Source organism: Schistocerca americana, chromosome 2, assembly GCF_021461395.2.
Source record: "Schistocerca americana isolate TAMUIC-IGC-003095 chromosome 2, iqSchAmer2.1, whole genome shotgun sequence".
Lineage (NCBI taxonomy): Eukaryota > Metazoa > Arthropoda > Insecta > Orthoptera > Acrididae > Schistocerca > Schistocerca americana.
The window spans coordinates 991,534,783-991,554,694 of NC_060120.1; the positions used below are offsets into that span (position 1 = coordinate 991,534,783).

Here is a 19,912-nt window from a genome sequence, read left to right on the forward strand (position 1 = left end):
TCCAGGGGCAGGTGCGGACTCTGACCACAATCTATTGGTTATGAACTGTAGATTAAAACTGAAGAAACTGCAAAAAGGTGGGAATTTAAGGAGATGAGATCTCGATAAACTGACTAAACCAGAGGTTGTACAGAGTTTCAGGGAGAGCATAAGTGAACAATGACAGGAATGGGGGAAAGAAATACAGTAGAAGAAGAATAGGTAGCTTTGGGGAATGAAGTAGTGAAGTCAGCAGAAGACCATGTAGTTAAAAAGACTAGGGCTAGTAGAAATTCTTGGGTAACAGAAGAGATACTGAATTTAATGGATGAAAGGAGAAAATACAAAAATGCAGCAAGTGAAGCAGGCAAAAAGGAATACAAACGTCTCAAAAATGAGATCGACAGGAAGTGCAAAATGGCTAAGCAGGGATAGCTGGAGGACAAATGTAAGGATGTAGAGGCTTATCTCATGAGGGACAAGATAGATACTGCCTACAGGAAAATGAAAGAGACCTTTGGAGAAAAGAGAAGCACTTGTATGAGTATGAGCTCAGATGGAAACCCAGTTCTAAGCAAAGAAGGGAAAGCAGAAAGGTGGAAGGAGTATATAGAGTGTCTATACAGGGGCCATATTCTTGAGGACTATATTATGGAAATGGAATAGGAGATAGATGAAGATGAAATGGGAGATATGATACTGCGTGAAGTGTTTGACAGAGCACTGACAGACCTAAGTCGATACAAGGCACCGGGAGTAGACAACATTCCATTAGAACTACTGACAGCCTTGGGAGAGCCAGTCCTGACAAACCTCTACCATCTGGTGAGCAAGATGTATGAGACAGAGGAAATACCCTCAGACTTCAAGGAGAATATAATAATTCCTATCCTAAAGAAAGCTGGTGTTGACAGATGTGAAAATTACCGAACTATCAGTTTAATAAGTCACAGCTGCAAGATACTAACGCGAATTCTTTACAGACGAATGGAAAACCTGGTAGAAGCCGACCTCGGGGAAGATCACTTTGGATTCCGTAGAAATGTTGGAACACGTGAGGCAATACTGACCCTACGACTTATCTTAGAAGAAAGATTAAGGAAAGGCAAATCTACGTTTCTAGCATTTGTGTACTTAGAGAAAGGTTTTGACAATGTTGACTGGAATACTCTCTTTCAAATTCTGAAGGTCGCAGGGGTAAAATACAGGGACCGAAAGACTATTTACAATCTATACAGAAACCAGATGGCAGTTATAAGAGTCGTGGGACATGAAAGAGAAGCAGTGGTTGGGAAGGGAGTGAGACAGGGTGTAGCCTCTCCCCGATGCTATTCAATCTGTATATAGAGCAAGCAGTAAAGGAAACGAAAGAAAAGATCGGAGTAGGTATTAAAATCCATGAGGTTCGCCGATGACATTGTAATTCTGTCAGAGACAGCGAAGGACTTGGAAGAGCAGTTGAACGGAATGGACAGTGTCCTGAAAGGAGGACATAAGATGAACATCAACAAAAGCAAAAGGAGGATAATGGAATGTAGTCGATTTAAGTCGGGTGATGCTGAGGGAATTAGATTAGGAACTGAGACACTTTAAGTAGTAAAGGAGTTTTGCTATTTGGGGAGCAAAATAACTGATGATGTTCGAAGTAGAGGGGATATAAAATGTAGACTGGCAATGGCAAGGAAAGCGTTTCTGAAGAAGAGAAATTTGTTAACATCGAGTATTGATTTAAGTGTCAGGAAGTCGTTTCTGGAAGTGTTTGTATGGAGTGTAGCCATGTATGGAAGTGAAACATGGACGATAAATAGTTTAGACAAGAAGAGAATAGAAGCTTTCGAAATGTGGTGCTACAGAAGAATGCTGAAGATTAGATGGGTAGATCACATAACTAATGAGGAGGTATTGAATAGAATTGGGGAGAAGAGGAGGTTGTGGCACAACTTAACTAGAAGAAGGGATCGGTTGGCAGGACATGTTTTGAGGCATCAAGGGATCACCAATTTAGTACTGGACGGCAGCGTGGAGGGTAAAAATCGTAGAGGGATACCAAGAGATGAATACACTAAGCAGATTCAGAAGGATGTAGGTTGCAGTAGGTACTGGGAGATGAAGAGGCTTGCACACGATAGAGTAGCATGGAGAGCTGCATCAAACCAGTCTCAGGACTGAAGACCACAGCAACAACATCTTTTTTAAAAAAAAGATCTGTTAGTTGTACTCTGTGATATACGCTGGTGTGTAGAAGTTTACTGAGGAAGAGTTGCCCGATATGCACCTCGTGTAAGGGTCTTCAAATGGTTCAAATGGTTCTGAGCACTATGTGACTTAACATCTGAGGTCATCAGTCCCCTAGACTTAGAACCACTTAAACCTAACTAACCTAAGGACATCACACACATCCATGCCCGAGGCAGGATTCGAACCTGCGACCGTAGCAGCAGCGCGGTTGCAGACTGAAGCGCCTGGAACCGCACGGCCTATTGGAGTAACAGTGAAAAAAAATCGAAATTACATTGTTACTCTGTAACGAGCCATCGGAGTCCACTGGTATCTTATACCAATATGCTCAATTTTGACGATGGCGCTCAGATTCACCTCGTATAAATGTATACGAACTTCCAGCGTGCTGGAGTAGCTTGGGCAGCAACTTCTGTTAATCAGAAGAACGAAAGAACAGAGCAAGTCGCAAATTTTTACTTTTTATTCATTCGATGACTAGTTTCGGGCCGAGAATGGATAACTCAGTTATCTGTATGTACTGTAAATGTTCACTGAACATTTTTGACACCTTCGGAAATGCCATTTTCGACATTGTTATGACGACTTGAAAATGGTTGTCGGCCCGAAACTAGTCATAGAATGAATAAACATTAGAAATTTACAACTTGGACTGGTCCTACGTATAAATGTATTTCACTGTATCATTATTACTTTCACATGAGAGTAAAAGGCTTTTGTAACAGCGCGAGTCTAGGCGTTCTTCGCTTTGCGGAAGTTCGTTGACCACGTAATTAATGCAAAGGATGCTGCTTTCACACGGCTTGCCTGTCACGGAACTGAATCCAGTAGCGAAGATGCACCCGCTAATTGCACTGTGGCAACGTTGAGGTAGGGAAGGAAGGAGAATTTAGAAGGGGGGGGGGGGGAGAGGGAGGGGAAAGGCGAACCACCTCACAGCGTATAAAAAGACTCCCCGCCGCACACTAGAGCATCAGTCATTGCTCGCTCACAGCAGACCATCGCAGCAGCAGCAATGAGGATCCTGGTAAGTCGAGCAGCACCACTTCTAAGTCGCTAAGGGGCAAGCTATGCAATGTGGAGCATTGTTGTATTTTGCTGGAATGCTCTGGGGTTTACAGACAGGTGGCAGTGCTGAGATAACGCGCTGTTTCGGCGAGTATCATACTGATTATAATCAGTTCGCCAGAAGGCAATGTAGCACGATACTGTTTGAAACGTCGCAGAATCTCATTTCCGCTATCTGGCTGAAAATGCAAGAGCCTTCCATCAGCAGTGCACACCGGGAAAGTTGATATTCACACATGTCGTACTTCACAGACTCACAGCGTATGTTAATTGGCGCAAATTCGAAATTCTTTTTCGCTATATTGCTCCTCGAACAGTATCCAGCACTTTACTAAATTTACTGGTTATTAAATCTTTCGTAGCACATAGCATTTCTTGAGCTAAGGCTGACCAGCAAAAGAATGTTATCTTCGTTTCTTACCTCACATACACTCACTAAGCGTTTTATCAATACAAGGTTGACTGTTGTTTTTCAAATTTCATTTGTGAAGTTCCTCAGTGGTGTTGTTTCACCAGACAGCGATGTAACGAGTAAATTCCGTTCGCAATGAGCTACTGGTCTAATGCTAAGGTTAAACAATTACTGAAGACAGCAATTTTTTTTTTGCATGTACATGTTATGTGTACTAATTCCACAGTTATACAGGACGCGAACTGTACGATGCTCTAGCGATACTCTAACATTTTGCTACGGTTACATGACAACACAAAAGCCTGTCTCCTCACAAGAGGGCATCGCCTACGAACAATTTTGCTGTCTTTCGGTGTTATAGGTCTATCACACGAAACATTAAATCTTCCACAACTACAGTACGAAGAGACGTGGTGTAGATCTTAAGACACTGGATCCGCATTAAGAAATTCGTACTGTAGGTTCCTTGTTATTTCCCTTGATTCTCTTCCTTCAGTTGCTAATATACAAGAGAGAAATATGACACCAAAAGAGCTAACCTGTATTACAGCTACCGTAATGAGAATGGTCTATCGTCTGTAATTAAGGATAGCTCTGCTACAGTGAATGTTGTACCACATTTAACGTGTCTTTACTGTACCTATGTCCCATGAAAAATGATTCAAAATGGTTCAAATGGCTCTGAGCACTATGGGACTTAACATCTGAGGTCATCAGTCCCCTAGAACTTAGAACTACTTGAACCTAACTAACCTAAGGAGATCACACACATCCATGCCCGAGGCAGGATTCGAACCTGCGACCGTAGCAGTCGCGCAGTTCCGGACTGAAGCGCCTAGAACCGCTCGGCCACCACGGCCGGCAAAAATGATTCAATTCGTCAACATAAATTACTGTTGCTCTTATAATTTAAATAGAGTCTCTGCTGTCTATATTTCCCACGGGTAAGTTAATGACACTGGCCTTTCTTCAGAGGCTGATCAGTGATTAAGATTGGAGAGAATCACTGGTGTATTTGAGTGAGGATTGTTGTTTTTAGTATCTGCTGAACGGCAATCACTCTGTAGACAAGGTGCAAACCAGCTTATAATCTAAATACCAGTGACGACCTTCATTTGACCATAACTAATATCATAAGGAATGTATCTCAGTCTCTATACCATCAAAACTGTGACTCGCAGACAACAAGAACCATACATATTCACTTGCAGGTGGCAGTAGGTAGTAGGCTGCCTAGAAATTTAAAATGAAGAATTCTTCTCGGGTTATTAGCCGATTGGTGGCGCCGTCTCGTCGCAACTTTTCATTGAGTTTTGCACCCATTATCTTCTGCGAAACGTTGCGACAAGCCGACACCACCACTCGCCTGATAACCCGAGAAGAATTCATCTGTGGAATACGTCAAGAAAGACTGCAGTCGCATAAATTTAAAAGTAATTTGCCATATTAGAACAGATCATGATGAAAATTCCTAGTATCCTGTATGCAATGTATGACGACGCTATACCAGAATTTAAACTTCGTACTCTGACATATTTATTACCTATGACGGCAGCATATTATATATTCATATTTGCTCTCACTACCTCCTCAACAGGTGTGTGTGTACCTGTGCGGTCTAGCCCTCGCTGTCCTCGCTGAGGAGGAGCAGAAGGTGAAGACAGAGAAGAGAGGACTCTCTGGCTCCCTTGGTGGATACGGTGGAGGCTTCGGTGGAGGCTACGGAGGCGGCTACGGTGGAGGCTACGGAGGCGGCTACGGTGGTGGCTATGGAGGTGGCTACGGAGGCGGATATGGAGGCGGCTTCGCTGGTGGACTAGGAGGCGGTCTTGGCGGCGGCATTGGAGCTGGCATCGGTGGTGGGGCCCCTCAGGTCACTGTCAACAGCGTGCCCGTCCCTGTCCCAGTACCTGTGGAGAGGACCATCCCAGTGCCCGTGAGGGTCCCAGTCACAGTCCCTGTGGAGCGTCCTGTTCCCGTCCAGGTGCCACAGCCGTACCCTGTCCCTGTAGACAACCCTGTGCCCGTCCCTGTCAAGGTCCCCACCCCTGTGTCCGTCCCAGTACCTCAGCCCTACGTCGTTAAGCGTCCAGTGCCCTACGTCGTCAGCGCTGGCCACGGTGGTCTCGGCGGAGGACTCGGCGGTGGTCTCGGAGGAGGCCTCGCAGGAAAATTCGGTGGAGGCTACGGCGGCGGCTTCGGCGGAGGATACGGCGGAGCTGTCGGTGGCTTTGGAGGACTTGGGGGGTACGGAAAATACGGCCACTGAAATCTGATGCTGAACCCAAGAACTTGACCAGTATGCACCACCAGAATCCGTACCATCTGGATGTAAAATCTTTTAAAAATAAAATACTTGGAATAAAACTTTTCTGTCTTATCATACTTGGTGGCCCACACCTACAAAATCACACATTTTTCATAAATATGGTTATTCTACAGCCTGATAATTATTATGTCTGCAACTGCGAGACCGCTATGGTCGCAGGTTCGAATCCTGCCTCAGGGATGGATGTGTGAGATATTCTTAGATTAGTTAGGTTTAAGTAGTTCTAAGTTATAGGGGAATGATGACCTCAGAAGTTAAGTCCCATAGTGCTCAGAGCCATTTCAACCATTTGATAACTATTGTCAACCCTTCTAGGTGAGTAAAATAGAATTTATTTTCCTGTAAGTATTATTTATTTTGTCTCTGACTGTATTATAAAGACGTCTCCTCTAAGAATATTGAAGTTATTCCAAAGTGTTGATAATTCTTCAACAAGCGGAGATGAATATTAAATTTTCTACATAAGCCAGGCACCACAAGGCAACTGGAATATCTGGAGAAATTACTACATGTTAAATGTTTGATACTACAAGCTGGGCTGTATTCTTCTTCAAAGAAACTTTATTTTTACTCTTTACGACTCTTTTCATCTTTTGCGTGGCTGATTCAAGCATCTAGTTAACAACATTAATCTCTGTAATATTTTCTATTTTGTTTAAATGTCACATGTAATTACATGGTTATTATTAATCTGTCACTACTTATTCTTCAAACATTTATTAATGAACTCACTGCTAATCTTTTTAATTCCTAAACATCAGTCTTTTCTTTTATATGCTAGACTCTTTAGCGAAAATAATGTTCAACATCCTAATATACTTTCTGGCTGTGGTACTGTGATACATTAATCTATTATGTTCTCATTTCCACTGTGACGACAAATACAAGATCTTCTCCATGACCTATCGTAGCATATCGTAGCATATTTAATCGGAATCAGTATATGTGAACCACACAAAAAGCTTGTAATCTGAGGATTTAGAAGTCAGCGTCTTTGATGCATGATCATTTTTCGTACATCCAAGTAAGTTCTAGCGATATACAATTACAGTAACAATGCAAAGCAGGCATACAGTACTAACACATCGATAGACTTTCCTGCTGTTTCATTCATTTCTGTGTATCACATAACGCAAATAAGTGGACCCAATCTCCTCCTGTATGAAATAGAAAGCGACTGCAAAGGAGAAATTCTACAATTTGAGTTTAATAACATGTATCTTGTTACTAGCATCCTTCCCCAATTGTTGAAGCCTATTGAAACTGTCTTTTGTACTGTGCTACACAGTGGTATGCACAGTTACTAAAGATCTGCTACAGTATAAACACCGTTGCTCTAATTTTAAACAGAATTTGTTCTGTGATAATCTTCTTGTGGTTGCTGAAAAATCTTCAAGTCTACTTGACACAAGATTTCGCTGGTTTTCTTGGTCATCATCTTTAGGTTAAAGGTTGCTGTTCAATGAGATTCAGCAACAGCAGCGTTTCACCTAAATATAACATTTGGGAATATCATCGAAATATTGTCAAATAGACTTGAACATAAGGCTGAAAGACTTGAGAACAGAATCACAATTTATTCTACAAAGTTTACGAAGCGAAGCTCACATTCTTCCAATGAAACAAAGAAATACTTATTTTACAGGTGGCAAGGGCCTTATCGCCCATATGCCTGTTGTACGAGCCTCTTTCATTTCTGTTCATCGAGCGTACTTTTTGTCTCTTCGGTGTTTATGTCACCCTAGTTGTGTCCTTCGGATGTTTTCTCATTACATAATCCTGGGTTTCCCCTTCCTCTCGTTCTATCTATTATCCTGCCGAATGCTATTTTAGGCAGTCGATTTTCTGTCATTCTTGCTATATGGCCTGCCCAGTTTAACCTTCTCTTCTGTAGAACTTCGGCAATGTTACGGTGTTTGTGCAGCTTTCTTATTTCTTATCCTCTATTCCACGTTGTTCCCGCTGTATACCGATTCAGAAAACTTTTTTCTTATTTTTGTTTCGAATATTAACTGTTTCCTTCGTCTTTCTTCCTAAACACTTTCTTTCTAAATACTTCACATCTATGTAATGTTAACAGTATAGTAGTCGACTGATAAAAGTTGGTTTTGAAGATAGTGCAAAGTAATCTTTACTTTAAGATTTTGATAAAACGAAAAAGTGTTTTGTTCGATGTTGTTAGAAGGGCATCTGCTTCTATGTCACTCTATTATTATCACTAAAAATATTCCCTATATACTTGAAGTAGTCGACTGTCTGGAAAGTGAATACCTTTACAGCCAAAGACACATCACTGCGGATTTTCTTCCTTTTGGCCAGATATTCTGTCTTTTCTTCATTACCAAGTAATTTTGTTTTCTCGGTGACTTTGTAATAATTTGGCATTATTCTGATTAATTCTGTTTTGCAAATACTTATTAACGCTCACCATCCACGTTTGAGTCCCTTGTGGAACAGTTTTCCTAAATTCTCTGTCGATCTTCACTAAGACGAGCCTAAATGAAATTGTTGACACTACGTCCTCTTGTTGCAATCTAGTGACCACCTTGAAATTTTCAGTTTCCCGGACTTGTGTCTTTATACGACATAAAGTTTCGGTTATAGACATTTTAACTAATCTGATTAGCTTTGATGGTATTTCAGATTACCTCGTAATATTTAGGAGAGTCTGTCGGTGTATGCTAGCATAGGCCTTTGTAAATGTATAAAAAATATGTGGACACATGCACTGAATCCACACACCTTCTCAGTTACCTGTCTTAGAGTGAATAAATGACCTATTGCGGATCTATTTCTGCGGCAGTCACTAATTAGTTCTTCACTTATGGGGATAGTCTGTTTAACAGGCACATAGATAGGATTTTGTAACAGACATCTAGTAAAGCAATTCCTCTGAAGTTATCGCAGGTAAGGGGAACAATTCTTTTTAAATATGTGTGTATAACTGCGATTTTCTAGTTCGCCGGTATGGCTCTTCTCTTACGATTTGTTTCCATTCTTCAATTCATTAGTGTATATCTAGTCTTCACTACAAGCCCTGTTATTGTTTAATTTCTTTATTGCTTGCAGTACTTCATTTACTGATGGGGCGATGACTTGTTAATTAACTGCACCAAGTTATTCAAATTTAAGGGAAGACTGTGCATCGGTGCAGTTGACTAGTCGTTAAAAGTAAGTCTTCCACCTTTCTGTGTATGTCATTCTTGTTGGTCATTATTTTCCCATGCTGATCGTTTATAAAATAGCCTTTTTTAGTAAATCTATCAAAAGATTTCTTTCTATATTTTGCAACATCTGCCTTGCCTAGTGAAGCTTGAAATCATCCTCTACTTCGGTTATAATTCTGTTGTGGTACTTCCTTTTCTCTTGTATTTGAGTCCATTGTATTTCCTGGTGGATTTCATAGTATCTTTCCTTCAGTGCCATAATGTTTCTTTCTTGAATCAAGGTTTCCTCGCACTTCTTTTCTGCAGCACGTGTACTTGGCACTTTATATTAAACCAGATTTTGTTAGATTCTATTCTTCTTCCTATAACTGTGGAAATTACTTCTTTAATACTGTTCTTCAGATGTCTCCATCTGCTTTCGACATCTTGTTGTTCCCTTTTGGCAAAGTTCACCTTATGTAAGGTTACTTTCCTTACTTTTGCCAAGTTTTCTTTTGCATTTTCTTCAGTCATATTTCTTATTTTGTATCTAGTATTTTGCATTCTTTAGTTCCCTTTTGGGTTTTATTTTCATTTCTGGTATGATTATCGTATAGTCTGTATCACAGTCTGCAGCCCTAAAGGTTCTAACATTTTAAACTGTTTCGGAATCTTTTTTGGATAGCTACATGGTCAATACGATATGGCGGCGTCCATGTCCCTAAATCAACGTGTTTTTGTTGAAATTTTGTGAGATCATTACACAACAATAAAATACAATTAACAGTAATTACTGTTAAAAGAAAAACTAAGAACAGAACCTACGCAGCGTAGTGGGGTTCGTGCTTTCAACATCTTTTGCCTGCATGGCAGGCGCAACAGCGATTGGCCTACGATACGCAGCGGACAAACTCCAGTCGGCAGCGACGCTTTGCATACATAGAAAACCACCTAGAATTAAATCCTTTTCAAACTAAAATTTAAAATATTAAATAACAGTGCAGAAAAACACAGTATCTATCTAATTTTAAACACTTTTGTAACTATAAGCTAGTGCAGAAAGTCGTTAACATGTACCTTAGCCTAGAGTCTACCTCGTATCACTGCACCCAAACATTTGGAGTCTATCTCTTCACCAATCATCAGAAAGATTGTCATCGCGAACTGAATTGCATGTAACAAGCTGGATGTTCTGTGTTTGATTGCTTCTAAGAACACTCTTTTAAATGTGAATCAAAAGTTGTTTCTCGGAAAATCGTGGTTTGATGCATTATTCAGTTCCCGATTTGAATAATTATTGCCATGTTTGTGTATGCACCAGACTGTCCTATGATGCATTGTTTCATGAATACTATTCTTTTTACATTTTTTCAGTAGTATGAAGGTACGGAAAACGCGCAAAGGACCAAGGGATTCCCTAGATTAAAGGTTTTTCCCTATACTAAGCACTTCTCACGGTGCGCTCTGTACGAATGTTATTTTAGTAACGTAGCTTAGATTTCTGCTGCTCTGTTGCCTCTATACAGCATAGCAGTCCTACAGAAATGTATTTTGTAGCTTGGCGACATAAACTTTTTTTCTGAATGCGCAGTACTGTCACAACTTGAACACTGGTTTCAAAGAAAGCATTCGATAGCTGATATGATTATAAAATAATTCAAAATAGATCATTGAAATATTCTGAAAGAGAAATTCAAACGTATAAAGACAGATGTACGTATGTATGCGTGCGTGCGTGCGTGCGCGCGCGCGCCCGTGTATGTGTGTGTGTGTGTGTGTGTGTGTGTGTGTGTGTGTGTGCGCAGCACTTACGTATGTTCCACATCTCCTCCTAATTCACTGGATCATTTTGCACCAAACTTGGTATACATATCCCTTAGTGTCAGGCAATAATCACTGGGTAAGAACCACCTACCTATCACAGTTCAGGGGATATGACGTCATAAGGAATGAGATGCCCGAAAAACTGCTGCATCGTGCATGATGTTTAAATTTATTACTTCCGTGCTACTAACTCTACCCACAAAAAATTTCGCACACAGAATCCACAAACTCCGCTAAATGCACTTGAAAAATTATATCGTAGTACCAAACATAGCTCACGAGATACAAGACTGAAATGCATGAATAAATGCCGAAACACGCATTGTTTTAATCATGGAGGTAAAAAAAAGAAGGGAGTTGCCGTTACACCACATAATTAAAGCCCAACTCTGGCATATTACGTAGCCCAAAACATTAGGTTCACCACCGTGATCTTTCTCCGTGATGTCATTCAGACGCGCCCGTGCCCAGTTTCGACCGTGCTGCGTGCTTTGAATGTATGGAGACGCAGTTGTTTCATCAAAAATGCCGGGTTGTGTTATTTACGAGTATACTAAACGATCCGCTCGTAAATTAAAGTTTATAGGAATCACATTTCATTCGTAACTGGAGCCGTTCAAGCAATATCTTCTTTCGTACACATGGCTGCACTCTTTACCTTTATTCCTGTAATTGGACTTCAGATTTACTTTACTGTACTCAGTGTCCTTTCCCTCTCTTCTTCCCTGTGTTTCTCATTGCCTACCATATCGCAAAAGCTCTGACATCCGAGCCACCCTGTATCAACGGTTTCGTACCCGCACGCACACGACTGCGTAACCGCTCTGGTTGCTGGGACAGCATCTCATGCCCTAAATTCCTCCCGCCGATCATTATTCATTGTTCACATTGCCTCCCGCTCTAAAAAATATTCTGGCTAGAACAGCCGGAGACAGCGATCGTGTGTGTGTAAGTTTTATGTACACGACTCTGTGAAAGTGCATATGCGCTTTACTTCCTTCTGAAGAAGGCTTTGGCTGAAAACTTATGTGAACACTCTTTTCGTCGTGCCTGCCTGCTGCTCGGCGTGTGAGTAACAGTCTATCCGTTTCACAGTATAGTTATTTGCTCATGAAGTTTGTTGCAAACAATCGACTACATTTCAACAGGTACATTGATGTACATAATTACAATGTCAGAAGAAAATATGACATTCATTAGGCCACATTAAGATTTTCTGTAGCGCAAACAAGATTTCACAACGGTGATATCAAAAGTTTTAATCACTTACCCATTGATATACAATGCGTAACAGACAGGAAAGTTAAATTTGAAGCTAAACTGAAAACGTTTCTGTTTGTCAACTCCTTTTATTCCGCTGAAGGTTATTTGTTACTGTAATTTGTAAATGGTGATGGGTAGGAATTATTAAAGTCCATCTGTCTTTAATTAGAAAACGAGAAAGCTAATAAATGATCAGCATGGAGGCATGCATAGAAAAAAAAAGAAATTGATGTCAGTATACAATGAGCAGTTCCAACTCATTACGATTTATCTTGTAAATGACGTTCGCCTCCGTAGCGTAGCGGTAGCGTTACTACCTACCATGCAGGAGGCCCGGTTTCGATTACCGACAGGGAACTGGGTGTTGTGTGTCCATCATCATTGACTCGCAAGTCGGCGAAGTGGCGTCAACTAAAAAGGACTCCCAATACGGCGGCCGATCTCTCCCGAATTGGGCCTCCCGGCCAACAATACCATACGATCATTTCCATTTTTGTGTAAATGATACATGGAACATGAAACTAACTACTCGTGTATCATAAAACATGGTACCCGCTTATATACTTCGAAACCACAAAATGAAATTCAGAATTAAAATCAATCAGATGATCAAAGTAGATACACAATAAATTTTTCCGAAAACCTGACAGAGTTACTAACGATAAATATTATGGGGAAAAAAGCAAATAGCCTACTGTTGGAAAGGTAACTCTACACCTTACACAGGTTAGGCTATCATTACTAGAAAAATTACTTACATAGATATTAAAGCAAAATATCCATTTTACGGGGTCTTAAGCTTTAGAGACCATTCCCCTCGTCATGTCCGTAGCATTCCACAATGCTGGAAGATATTTAGAAATTATATCTTTTTTTTTCCTTGTAAATTGCTGTTAGTGGCCACACGCTGAACTACTCGTTACGGTAACGTTTCAAGTTGAGAAGATATGCAAACTATAGTGAGACTAATGCACTGATAATATAATAAAACAAGAATATTCAGCATGGAGATATAACTCTATACAGTTCTGTTTCTTTGACATTTCAATAATCGACACTCTCCCGTCATGCGCAAGATACGGTGGCATCCCTTGCTTCTTTCCTTATTGTACACATTAATAGGCTAACAAAGCACAAGTTGGAAAATTTCTAGCAAACGCGAACATAAAAATGTTGTGCATACGAGTTGAAAAGCTGAAAATGTAACGAACAAGGAGCAGTCTCAGTAAGCACACAGGCATTGGTTTCAGACTTCCAGCTTCATTTGCTATTGACACAAACAGAGTAAAAGTGGAATTAAATGGATTACGAATGCGTGTTTTTCGAAATATATGAACAAAATACAAGTTAACGAGGCCAAGTGCGTCGTATTACTAGAGCAAACACGCTTTCAAGATCAGAAAAACGATCGAAATATTCTCCCTGACGCTGTGTTATTCATGTAAGCACAGAAACAATGAGCAAAAAGCAACCGTAGTGTGGTGATGTTTTGGGCCACTTAGAATGGCGACAGGCTCCGCCCACTGCGTCTTCAAAACAAGGTACAGCATAAGTCTATACTGCCATCTCCGTTTGTTTTTTTTTTTACACCCTTGATTTTAATACATTTATTTTCACTACTAAGACTCTCCTACAGTCGAGTCAACTTTGGGAAATCTCTGACTCCTGGCGGCGCTTTTGACAGTTTTCAACTGCGGAATGCAAACGGCTATAGGCGAAAACAATAGCCTTCTATAAAGCTATGAAAAGGCGTTTCCGTAAGGACGCTCACAAACTCCCATTATAGACACGTGAAGCAGTTGCTACCAGCTGCTGGACATGGAACTAGAAATACTGCTTCTAATAAATTTCTGAGTTAAATAAACATTACATAGAATTTTATTTTGCATACTATGTTTCTGTATTTCAATATTTGTGCGTTATGTATATTTCATGTATGACTGTTTCATAATTTCAAAGGTCTTATCTCGAATACAGGGAAACGAACTTTTTTCGCTATTACACTAACAAACACAGTTCTTTTCATTTTTCGTTTCTAATAGTAAATTGGTAAAATGAACACCCAGGCAACGCCGGATTTGTAAGCTAATGGAAAATAAAACTGCGCTTTATGTGTAGTTTTTTCGATACGGTGTACCATAGTAAATGTGTTATCCGATGTTTCGTAAATGTTTGTAAATGTATGCTAATGGGTATTCCTGGGAGTTACTGCCAGCCCTCATCAGCCTTGTTCTCTGAGAACTATTGATCCGAGACTCGCCCTTAAATACTGGTGTAGATGTCGATCTGCACCTCCATTGTCGAGCTAATGTCCAGTGAAAGTTTTATTGGATCTAAAATGTGGATTTTGGTTAATACATTATCGAGGTAAACCAACGACAGTCCGAGTGGATATACAGCACCTAAGCTGTTACACAAGTGGCGAAACCATCCTAGATAATTGTGTAAACAGCAAATACTTTGAAACTTCCTGGCAGATTAAAACTGTGTGCCCGACGGAGACTCGAACTCGGGACCTTTGCCTTTCGCGGGCAAGTGCTCTACCAACTGAGCTACCGAAGCACGACTCACGCCCAGTACTCACAGCTTCACTTCTGCCAGTACCTCGTCTCCTATCTTCCAAACTTTACAGAAGCCCTCCCGCGAACCTCGCAGAACTAGCACTCCTGAAAGAAAGGATATTGAGGAGACATGGCTCAGCCACAGCCTGGGGGATGTTTCCAGAATGAGATTTTCACTCTGCAGCGGAGTGTGCGCTGATATGAAACTTCCTGGCAGATTAAAACTGTGTGCCCGACCGAGACTCGAACTCGGGACCTTTGCCTTTCGCGGGCTAGTGCTCTACCAACTTAGCTACCGAAGCACGACTCACGCCCGGTACTCACAGCTTTACTTCTGCCAGTACCTCGTCTCCTACCTTCCAAACTTTACAGAAGCTCTCCTGCTCAGTGGGTAGAGCACTTGCCCGCGAAAGGCAAAGGTCCCGAGTTCGAGTTTCGGTCGGGCACACAGTTTTAAGCTGCCAGAAGTTTCATATCAGCGCACACTCCGCTGCAGAGTGGAAATCTCATTCAGCAAATACTTTAATGTACAATCGGGTTACTTTCTGGTGCATATGCTTCCTGAAGCACGAAATGGGAGAGTACAGCTTGCTAAGTATAACTGGAGGAGGTCAGGAAACCGCCAGGGCAGCTTTGAGCGAGGAATTAAAAGGGGGGGGGGGGGAGAACTGCAAAAATGCAGCTGCTAACACAGAAGGGTAGAAACATAACGCGATCAAACGGCTTCTTGAAGCAGACAAAACCCAGATTTCACCAGGTGACAGAGTAGAGGCCCAAGTAGTTGAAATGCAGCGAAAAAGCTGCTGTCTTAGCATACGGGGAGAATACCTGGGATAGGAGAATACGAGGGGCAGTAAATTCTGCTCCTAGGCGGAACACATTGGTGTGCTTATCAGCTGCATTTAGCGCCAGAACGGTTTAATATTAAGACTTAGAGCACGACTCTTCAAGTGGTAGTGGACATCCAGCCACTGAGTAGCGACTTTTGGAAAGGCAATTGTGTGGGGATAGTTGATAGGATGCGGATATTGTCACAAAACTGCTGCACCGAGAACGCGTAAAGGAATACAATGATTCTGGGCAGGGGGTTTGAGAATACTACACGTATGAAAAGAAAACGGATTTATACCAGTATTTTCAATGAGCAACATTTATGGCAATACATTACCAAACTAGGGACTTCTTAGCACGTCAGTTCAACTTCAGATAAAATTTATATCGCCATTTATATTTCATATATCGATATGTGACGGATGTTGTAACACAACAGGAAGTTCCCAGTTTTAATAGCAGAAAATGATTCAACCTCTGTTATCAACTGTTATTATCAAAACATTTAACATGAATATATGTCCTCAAGAAACGTTCAATAAACTAAGTCTTATGAATAATCTAAAAACGGAAATCAGACTAACGTAGTGTTGACTTGTCGAAAGTTCAGGAAACTACGAGTTCTTATCACGTATTGTTGTCCACAGCCGCTAACTGCATCAGATTGTTTTTTTAAGTGGATTAAGTTAACTCATGAAAAGCGTTGCAGTGTTTGCAGCAGAGGGACATTGAAAAGAGTCCTATGTTTTACGTGTTGGGATTTTCATGTGAAAATGTGAAACTACATGTGAAATTTTTTGTGGAATGTAAATAAACCATACTTTATGAGAAAATATCTGTGAACTCCATGCTGAGTCATTTAGCACCCTGGAACTCAAATATGACATTACCCACAGTTCCAACGTCTTTGGATATTGTCGCCATCTTAGAAAACTAATTGAAATTTCTGCAGTTGGTGATGTTACCTTCCTTGCACGTGAATATACATTGCCTACTAAACTGTGAACGTTTTATGCACTGTCAACGTGAACTACAAACATTAATTTTCTAATTGCTAAATGCTAAAAGGAGGGAAAGGCGTCACAATTGGGCAGTGCGATGTTTGTATGGAGCCTGTAACCTCAACGCCGACGGGGTGGCCGAACGGTTCTAGGCGCTACAGTTCGAATCCTGCCTCGGTCATGGGTGTGTGTGATGTCCTTAGGTTAGTTAGGTTTAAGTACTTCTAGGGGACTGATGACCTCAGAAGTTAAGTCCCATAGTGCTCAGAGCCATTTGAACCATTCGTAACCTCAACGAGCGAGACGGGTTGTGAGGCTGGGAGAAGCTATTGAAGCCTAGATCCAGAGAAGAACTGTAGCTGGTAGGGTAGAAGACAGGGCGAACATTGGGGTCAGGAAGAGAGAGATCACGTTAAAATGGTCTTTGCAAGGGATATCAGGCCAGAGTAGGTGGAGGTGGCAGCTGGACAATGTTTGAAAGAGTTGTGGGGACAAATGAGCTATAACCTACGCATTTATGGTCTGTTATAAGCATCTTAATAGGCAACTGGAATTGATGCGTAAAGTAGGGTCGCTGCCGGCGGTCTTCAAGCCGACACATTGGTTCAAATGTCTCTGAGCACTATGGGACCTAACATCTGAGGTCATCAGTGCCCTAGAACTTAGAACTACTTAGACCTAACTAACCTAAGGACATCACACACATCCATGCCCGAGGCAGGATTCGAACCTGCGGCCGTAGCAGTCACGCGGTTCCAGACTGAAGCCCCTAGAACCGCTCGGCCACCGCGGCCGGCTCGCCAAATTGTGACGCACAGTAACTACACCTTTGGAGCTCAGGTGCTATGGGGAGAAGTGGCTACATTGTTTTGAGGTGCTCGGAAACACCCTATCGATTGTTGAGGGACAAAGGACAAATCTTCCTTCGACTGAGGTCGATAGATTGAAGCTGTCTAAAAGGTGATGTAGTACCCGGATGGTAGCACTTTGCAGATACATGTACCTACTTCATAAGTCAATCTGACAGGCGGCCGCACCTTCAGCCTCGGAGTTGAGCTGTATTCTGGTGTTGGCGCAGGTGTCGACTGAAGCTGCAACAGTAGTCAAAATTGCTTACAGTCGTGCATACACGTTTGATGATTCAAAAGACAATCCTGGCGGCGTCACTGAGTTGCCAGCATCTTTACTGGCAATCATCCAGTATGTGTGTGTGGCAAATCCAGACCATCGTGACCAGCGTGTGTAGGACGACGGTGCTGGTAGGGTGGGGATGAGGCAGATACGAGAAGGGGCAGTAGTGTGCGGAAGTAGCGTCCATGCAACATTTCCATTGTAGTCTATCTAGTTCCACCAACGTGCACCTCTGTAAGAAATGAGGAACGTGCTGAACACTCCGTTGGCGGAAGTTGTGTCATAGCGCCCAGGTTCACCATTGGACCCGCGACGAACATGTGCCTCGAGAGATGGCCGAAGTGGCCGAGCGGTTCTAGGCGCTACAGTCTGGAACCGCGCAACCGCTACGGTCGCAGGTTCGAATCCTGCCTCGGGCATGGATGTGTGGGATGTCCTTAGGTTAGTTAGGTTTAGGTAGTTCTAAGTTCTAGTGGACTGATGACCTCGGTAGTTAAGTCCCATAGTGCTCAGAGCCATTTGAACTATTTGTGCCTCGAGAAGGTGTTTAATCCCTTCCTGTTTGCAAATGGTTATTGAAATGTGGGCATTGTCTTTCACAAAACATTTGCGAAGGTCTGCGAGAATGAACACTTGGGGAAAAACTACACTACTGGCCATTGAAATTGCTACACCAAGAAGAAATGCAGATGATAAACGAGTATTCATTGGACATATATATTATACTAGAACTGATATGTGATTGGATTTTTCACGCAATTTCGGTGCATAGATCCTGAGAAATCAGTACCCAGATCAACCACCTCTGGCCGTAATAATGGCCTTGATACGCATGGGCATTGAGTCAAACAGAGCTTGGATGGCGTGAACAGGTACAGCTGCCCATGCAGCTTCAACACAATACCACAGTTCATCAAGAGTAGTGACTGTGGTATTGTGACGAGCCAGTTGCTCGGACACCATTGACCAGACGTTTTCAGTTGGTGAGAGATTTGGAGACTGTGCTGGCCAGGGCAGCAGTCGAACATTTTCTGTATCCGGAAAGGCCCGGACAGGAACTGCAACATGCGGTCGTGCATTATCCTGCTGAAATGTATGGTTTCGCAGGGATCGAATGAAGGGTAGAGTCACGGGTCGTAACACATCTGAAATGTAACGTCCACTGTTCAAAGTGCCGTCAATGCGAACAAGAGGTGACCGATACGTGTAACCAATGGCACCCCATACCACCACGCCGAGTGATACGCCAGTATGGCGATGACGAATACACGCTTCCAATGTGCGTTCACCGCGATGTCGCCAAACACGGATGCGACCATCATGATGCTGTAAACAGAACCTGGATTCATCCGAAAAAAATGACGTTTTGCCATTCGTGCACCCAGGTTCGTCGTTGAGTACATCATCGCAAGCTCTCCTGTCTGTGATGCAGCGCCAAGGGTAACCGCAACCATGGTCTCCGAGCTGATAGACCATGCTGCTGCAAACGTCGTCGAACTGTTCGTGCAGATGGTTGTTGTCTTGCAAACGTCCCAATCTGTTGACTCAGGGATCGAGACGTGGCTGCACGACCGTTACAGCCATGCGGATATGATGCCTGTCATCTCGACTGCTAGTGATACGTGGCCCTTGGGATCCAGCATGGCGTTCCGTATTACCCTCCTGAACCCACCGATTACATATTCTGCTAACACTCATTGGATTTCGATCAACTCGAGCAGCAATGTCGCGATACGATAAACCGCAATCGCGATAGGCTACAATCCGACCTTTATCGAGGTCTGATACGCGATGGTACGCATTTCTCCTCCTTACACGAGGCATCACAACAACGTTTCACCGAGCAACGCCTATCAACTACTATTTGTGTATGAGAAATCGGTTGGCAACTTTCCTCATGTCAGCACGTTGTAAGTGTCGCCACCGGAGCCCGCTTGTGTGAATGCTCTGAAAAGCTAATCATTTGCATGTTACAGCATCTTCTTAGTTTCTTGGTGTAGCAATTTTAATGGGCAGTAGTGTATGATCGTTGCATCGGAGGCAGGAGATCTGGTCCTACGAGGGCTATTCACAAAGTACATTACGTTTTCGTTTGTGTCCGTTAGGGGCGGGGCTAGCGCGGCCCTCTT

The 19,912-nt window shown here is 42.3% G+C and overlaps 1 protein-coding gene across 1 annotated transcript in view; it reads left to right on the forward strand.

Moving 5' to 3' along the window:
* Nucleotides 1-3,190: 3,190 nt before the first annotated feature.
* The window catches only part of LOC124594593 (glycine-rich cell wall structural protein-like), a 43,916-nt gene continuing 27,194 nt past the window's right edge, over nucleotides 3,191-19,912 (forward strand). Inside the window, exons 1-2 of the mRNA XM_047132965.1 lie at nucleotides 3,191-3,244; nucleotides 5,295-5,958. Of these exons, the coding sequence (XP_046988921.1) occupies nucleotides 3,233-3,244; nucleotides 5,295-5,958 (676 nt within the window). The 5' untranslated portion in view covers nucleotides 3,191-3,232. The remainder of the gene's footprint in view (nucleotides 3,245-5,294; nucleotides 5,959-19,912) is intronic.